The sequence below is a fragment of the Seriola lalandi genome, unplaced genomic scaffold (genome assembly GCF_002814215.2).
Source record: "Seriola lalandi dorsalis isolate HSWRI2012SDOR001 ecotype SW California unplaced genomic scaffold, Sedor1 jcf7180002054603, whole genome shotgun sequence".
Classification (NCBI taxonomy): Eukaryota; Metazoa; Chordata; class Actinopteri; order Carangiformes; family Carangidae; genus Seriola; species Seriola lalandi.
This window is the reverse complement of record NW_019525156.1, coordinates 6,242-13,043: the sequence shown is the minus strand read 5'-3', so window position 1 is coordinate 13,043 and position 6,802 is coordinate 6,242. Positions and strand designations below refer to the sequence as shown.

The 6,802-nt window shown below is 44.6% G+C and overlaps 1 protein-coding gene across 1 annotated transcript in view; it reads right to left on the bottom strand.

Annotated features, from left to right (window-relative positions):
- The window catches only part of LOC111664721 (succinyl-CoA:glutarate CoA-transferase-like), a 45,130-nt gene extending 40,338 nt beyond the window's left edge, over positions 1 to 4,792 (bottom strand). Inside the window, exons 1-4 of the mRNA XM_023419428.2 lie at positions 4,670 to 4,792; positions 4,389 to 4,583; positions 428 to 499; positions 100 to 197 (exon numbers count right to left, since the gene is read on the bottom strand). Of these exons, the coding sequence (XP_023275196.1) occupies positions 100 to 197; positions 428 to 499; positions 4,389 to 4,583; positions 4,670 to 4,792 (488 nt within the window). The remainder of the gene's footprint in view (positions 1 to 99; positions 198 to 427; positions 500 to 4,388; positions 4,584 to 4,669) is intronic.
- Between the last annotated feature and the right edge of the window lie 2,010 nt (positions 4,793 to 6,802).

Genomic DNA, 6,802 nt, shown 5'->3' with positions numbered 1-6,802 from the left:
TGTGTGTGTGTGTGTGTGTGTGTACCTGTGTGACAGTGTGTGTGTGTGTGTCTGTGTGTGTGTGTGTACCTGTGTGACAGTGTGTGTGTGTGTGTGTACCTGTGTGACAGTGTGTGCAGCAGTTGTTTGCGGTTTTGGACTCTCAGCTTGTTGGTTTTGTAGTTTGGATCCTCTGTGAGCTCCAGCAGCTCCAACACCTGCACAAACACACAAACACACAAACACACAAACAACAGAAACACCTTAGTAACACTAGATTCTTATAGATGCCTGTACCTGTGTGTGTGTGTGTGTGTGTGTGTGTGTGTGTGTGTGTGTGTGTGTTGGCTGTTTCTTCAAAACAACATTAAGACTTTGTCAAACACTGATCACAACGTTGAAGCGTAACATTAACAATGTGTGTGTTTGCGCAGGTGACACAACCCACCTGACAGACTCTGACAAACTGTTTGTCGTTGCCGGCGGCTACGACAATGTGTCCGTCTTTGGTTTTGAAGCCCTGAAACGAGAGACGGAGACACAAGAACATCAAACACCACAAACCTCTGGAAGCAGATCAAGACCAAACACCTCAACTACTGCGAGAGAAAACATTCTGACCTCATCATCTTCTTCTTCTTCTTCTTCTTCTGTGGTTTAATGAAGATAACTCCATCCCATCGTCTTGACGTGCTTTTCGAAGCTGTGTCAGGAGGTTCGGAGGCAGCAGAGACGCTGACTTTATGTCGTTGACTTTCAAAATCATTTTCATTAAGTGGATCCTTCCCAGCAGGTAGATATGAAATTTCCTCTAATGAAATAGAAGGTTGGGGGTGAGAGCGCCGAGGTTCATCTGACTCCCTCGTGAGTTTTAAAATAAGTTTAATAAGCTGAGGAAACCTGTTTAAAAGGCCAGATGGTGGAGGACCAGTTCTTCTTCTGTTTTCTTCTCTTCCTCCTTCCCTCAAGTCCTCTTTCTTTTTCCTCCCTAAACGTCTTCTTCCTCTGCCTTTACTTTCTCCTCCTCTTCCTCTCTCACAATTGCTTGTAATAAAAACTCGTCGCCACATGAAAGGAGGTCAAGAACTGCTGTTCTACATCACAACACACACACCACTAACCACATCCCACTGCTGTGCGTGTGTGTGTGTATTCAGACCACTAACCCTTTAGTCACACTGCACTCAGCGCTCTGCTCTGACCGCCGCCTCTCTTTCATCCCCAGCCTCAGGGACTTGTGGGTAACGCAGTCCACAGGGGGACTACGATGGGACGTTCGCCCACAAAACCCCAAACGGTCCTCAGACAGGGCAGGCGGAGCGGTCAGGTCGCGGCGGGGCGACTTCTGCCCCCTGCTGGCTGCAGATCAAATCCAAACCACACCGACCTCCAACAGAACCGTCAAAGAACCGAAGCTCCTCCTCCATGTTCAGGTATCACCATCTGAAGCGCGTTAGCATGTTTTAGCTACAAGTTTTAGCTTCATCTGACATTTTCTGTCTGGTTCAGTCTCAGTCTTTCCAACATCTGACGATCATGTGATCTACTTTTCAGATGAATCAGATCACCTCATTAAAAGTTTTTATATTTAGATATTTAATTTTAAAAGTTCCGTCCCTGCTAACTGTAGCTGGCGAAGGCGGTCCTTCGCCAAGCTTGGCGTAGCGCCACACGTACCAGGGCAACACTTGCATATAACAGCTCAGAAATAAATAACAGCGCTGTCCAAACCAATCCTCTGTGCGAGCTAAGCTTAGTCATTGGTTGTGACACGGTTCGTAAACAGAAGGCAGGATTGTGGGTAAAGAGAAGCGGCGAGTGGACAAACAATCTGAACGAAGGGGCGGAGAGATACGAATCACAACTTCCAGTCTGGACTTTCACAATAAAATCTCTGCTTTTAGCATCAACAACCAAAGTCCTGTCATTATTCAGAGCCTCCTCTCTTCTGATTGGCTCACCGACCTGTTGTTACCAGAGCTGCAGAGAGAAGCCTGAGAGAGGAGATGTGAAACTACACTGAGACGAACCACAAATATATCTTCTGATGGATCAACACTTCAAATAAAACACAGAAGAAGAAGAAAATATGGAGCTTTAACATCACAAATACTTCATCTTCTGGATATCAAAACTTCAGATAAAACAGCTGAAGTGTAAAATATGGACCTTTAATATTTGCTCTAAAAACCGTCAGTTCCTTTAAGGCTTTGAGGTCGTAGAGCTGTTTCTTTTCCACTATTGTGGTAAAGCAGAGAAACGTTGATTACAGTCCTGAGGTCCATACACAACATCTCAGTCATGACATTATCTCAACGTCAGTGATAAATAATGTAACGCACAAACATTTCTTTAATAAAAACTGGTTTATTTTCTATTTGTTTGAACTGAACCATGAAGTTGACATAATGCAGCTGCACTTTTGTTTCCACAGGTTTAAAGATCTGAAATATTATATTAATATTTTGTCTCCTGAGGCCGTAACCTTTCCTCCTCCCTGGCTGCAGCGATCCTCTCATGCTTGTCTTCTTTGACACGGTGGATGTCTCACTTCTGAGAGACGTGAATTGACCCGTCTCAGAAATCAGATGTGAACTTGAAAAGCGTCGGCGGGGTCGGATGATTTCTTCTGCTCTAATATCTTCCTCACAAAGCCGCAACCGCAAAACACCAATAATTCTGTTGTTTCAACTGTCATGATCTCCGGCAAACCCGCCTGCTCCGCTTTCATCTCCGGCGCCCGAGGGATGGTGGGGGGAGGGAGGGAGCGCGGCATTGTGGGTAAGGCGGTTCACACGAGGATTAGATCTGAGCGTCGCACAATAAAGCTCCGGCTGGTGAGAGACAACGACCACAACAATCGAGCCACCGCCGCCACGTTCAGATGGAGCGAAACATCAGGAGGAGCTGACAGTTTATCTGAGTGTGAGTGTGTGTGAGTGTGTGTGTGTGTGTGTGTGAGAGTGTGTGTGTGTGTGTGTGTGTGTGTGTGAGTGTGAGTGATGGTTTAATGTGCATGTCCACATGTGAGTCATGAACCTCCATAATAACCCAGTAACATCCCCCTCCCTCAGGCTCAGTCAGTAATGTGAAGCAGACTGGAGACCCAGGTTGGATCCACTCTGATACAAAACATGGCTCTGAATGTTCAGAGCCTCTTATTGTTTATTGAATATTATAGAGTTCGTTTTATTAAACTGAGTTCGCCGACTTAAATATGTATTAGATATGGAAGGAACAAAGGACGGGAGGAGAAGAACGAAGGGCCTCATTCGTCTTGTTTGCTGGTTCTGATCGCTGGTTCCACTTTGGATCCCCGTCCTGGTCGACAACACGCACAGATTCCTTAAAGCTGCGACAACTGACGGTTTAGAAAGTAGTGGTAAATACCAGCATTGACATTTCATAACCTTTTAAGTTGTTGTTGATGTTGTTCTGTACAACACGGCCTTTTGGTGGATCTCAGTCCAGTGTTCCCGCTCTTTCAGCTCTGTGTTTGGTCTCCACCAGCTGCTGACGGAAACATCTGGCTGTGTAGCTGCTAAATGCTCCACTGTGTTCCCCAGCTGCTCTCTGCCTGAGTCAGTGTGCTCAGCAGGTAGAGGACAGAGGCTGATTACAGATGTTTCTGTGAAGATGATGCTGTGAGAGCGGAGAGTGTGAACCAGAGCTGAAGTCACTATAAAGCTGTGCAGGGCCGAGGGGAACCACCATTACAGCCACTTTAAGTCTCATACATATTTTATTTGAAATGTCTCGGTGTTTCAGGTTTGATTTGTTTTCCCTCTACATCTTCAGTGTTGATCTCCACGCTCTTATTGTGAAATAGTGTGTCCAGCCGACGCCCCTGTGTGCTTTGAATTTTTGTGCCGTGCAGCAGAGAGTAAATGATTCACGCTTTAACGACACCGCAGAGAAGCTGAGGGAAAAGAGAAATGCATTTTCACTCGTCTCTTCTGTTTGTAATGAAAATAAAAACGTGATCCAGGAGAACTGAGCGAGGACCGAGGAGAATTTAACTTCCATATTCTATTGTATTTTATTTTCAAAAGCAGGAAACTCAAAGAAGAACTGAGGAAATATTTCAGACAAATATAATTTGTTGATTGAGATTAAAATGTGACACAAAAACAATTGATGTTGACACATAAAAGATAAAAGATAAATGTGTGTGCAGTTTGATGAGGAGATAATGAGGGACAACGGAGAGAAAACAGGAAGTGACTTCCATACAGGAAACTGTGCGACACACCAACATGACATCGTTCCGTCGTCAGCTCTCAGGACTTTCACGAAATGTCCCTCGACTCTCAAACAGAATATTCTCATTTTTCAAATGTGTTTGTTTGTTTGTTTAAAAAAAGGACCAAGAGACAGAACGAGGGACGAGCGAGTGTCCGGGGCGTTACCTGGTAAGGTACGATGCTCTCGTGGGCCGTCCCCCAGCGCCTCGCCTCCTTCCCCGCGTTCAGATAGTTAGCAGCAATATGGCTGAGGCAGGAAACCTGAGGGAGAGAGAGGTGGACTGGTGTTAAATCTGAGCTGTCATCGGTCTCGCTCCTCGCCGCTGCTGTTGGAGGTCGGCGCTCACTCGTCGCTCCCTCCTGAAAGAACTAAAAAACCACATCCCTGCTCTCTTTCCTCCCGACGCTGCCGCCGCAAAGCCACCGGAGAACAGCCAGCGGCTCACCTTCAGCCCCGCGGCACCGCTGAATTTACAAGCAGCTGAAACGCCGCGAATGGCGAACGAATCGGCCTCGAGTCTTGTTCCGAGCCGATCCACAGCTCTGTGGCAGAACCGTGCTTCACACATACATAGTTCTTTTGCCTCCAGCAGCTTGGTGATGTATTAATGTGATGTAGTCTGACGCCAACGCTCCTCTAACCTCCATCAAACCGTTTTTTCAGTTTTAATGGTGAAGATTTTGTCCTTCGTCACTCTGTTGTTTTCTAATGCTTTTGCGGCCCAGGAAGTTCCTTTAATGTGGTATTTGTGCTCATTGTTGACATTTGCTGAGCCCGTGGTGACGGCAGAGAGCGGGAGAGAGCGGAGGCAGAGGAGGATGAAGAAGAGGAAATGCATGATTAGAAGGGGAACAAGAGAAGAGAGGCAGAAGATCAGAGGTGGTCGAAACGCTTTAAAGGATGTTGACATGACGGAGCAGAGACAGACTGACACTCTGATGGGTGGTGCCGTCGGTCACTGCTCTGTTTAGAAGCTCATATTATTCTGGGTTTATACTGTCAAACCCACAGCAGGACCTGCTCTCTCCCTCTAACTACAGGCTGTACGGGATACATCCAGCTGATGCTGAGAGACGCCGGGCCGACCGAAGGACAGTGTCGCCACATGTGACAGAATTCTGACTTTGAGTCGCCATCACAAAGACACCGCTGTCGTATTAAGCCGAGCATCAGCCATCAGTGGCAGACATCAGCTTTGAATCAGCTGGTTCAGTTTCCAGTCCAACATGACACTAAGAGAATCGGAGGGAAAATCTGTAACAAGTTGTTCACGTGGCGAGAGGAAGTAGCGTCCACAAACTGAGCGGTGGTGTGTCCACGTCACGAGGAGGAATAAAGACGCTCAGAGCAGCGAAGGGAGACTTTTACATATTGGCAGCTACAAATGGTAGAAATGTTGTTCAGTGTTTAATAACCCTATAATAACCATTTAATAACCCTGTAATAACCCTTTAACAACCCTTTCAATATCTCTTCAATAACTCTTTAACAACCCTTTAATAACTCTGTAACAGCCTTTTAATAACCCTGTACTAACCCTTTAATAACCCTGTAGTAACCCTTTAATAACCCTGTAGTAACCCTGTAGTAACCCTTTAATAACCTTGTAATAACCCTTTAATAACCCTTTAACAACCCTTCAATAACCCTTCAATAACTCTTTAATAACGCTTTAATAACTCTGTAATAACCCTTTAACAACCCTTCAATAACTCTTTAATAACCCTGTAATAACGCTTTAATAACTCTGTAACAGCCTTTTAATAACCCTGTACTAACCCTTTAATAACCCTGTAGTAACCCTTTAATAACCTTGTAATAACCCTGTAGTAACCCTTTAATAACCTTGTAATAACCCTGTAATTACCCTTTAACAACCCTTCAATAACTCTTTAATAATCCTGTAATAACCCTTTAATAACCCTTTAACAACCCTTCAATAACCCTTCAATAACTCTTTAATAACCCTTTAATAATCCTGTAATAACCTTTTAATAACCCTGTAATAACCCTGTAATAACCCTTTAATATCCCTGTAATAACCCTGTAATAACCCTTTAATATCCCTGTAAAAACCCTGTAAAAACCCTTTAATAACCTTTTAATAACCCTGTAATAACCCTGTAATAACCCTGTAATAACCCTCGCCCTCGAGTTTCCTATTTACCCATGATCCAGCAGCAGTGAAGTGGAAACGGCGGCTGGGCGATTAATCAGAAAAACAAGATAATCGAGATAAAGCGATTAATGTGCCGCATTCTGTTTCAACAGATGTTGAGTCACACTTCCAATCACCTGATGTGGACGCCAGACCACAGCTGTAACATAAAGACTGAGTGGAACGTTTTCTATCTGATCGACACCGCAGACGTTTTGCTTCTTTCAAGGAAACTATAAAGCTTTGTGAACAATTTCTAAAACGATTTCTTCAGTAACTCTTTCTAACCCTAACCCTAACTTCAGAGGCCTTCCTTGGAAATATCTAATCATTTACAGATAAATACCAGCAAAGTTTTAGGAAAACTGAGGAAAATACCAGACCTGAAAAAGTGTTAGCGATTTATGTTCTGCTTTGAAC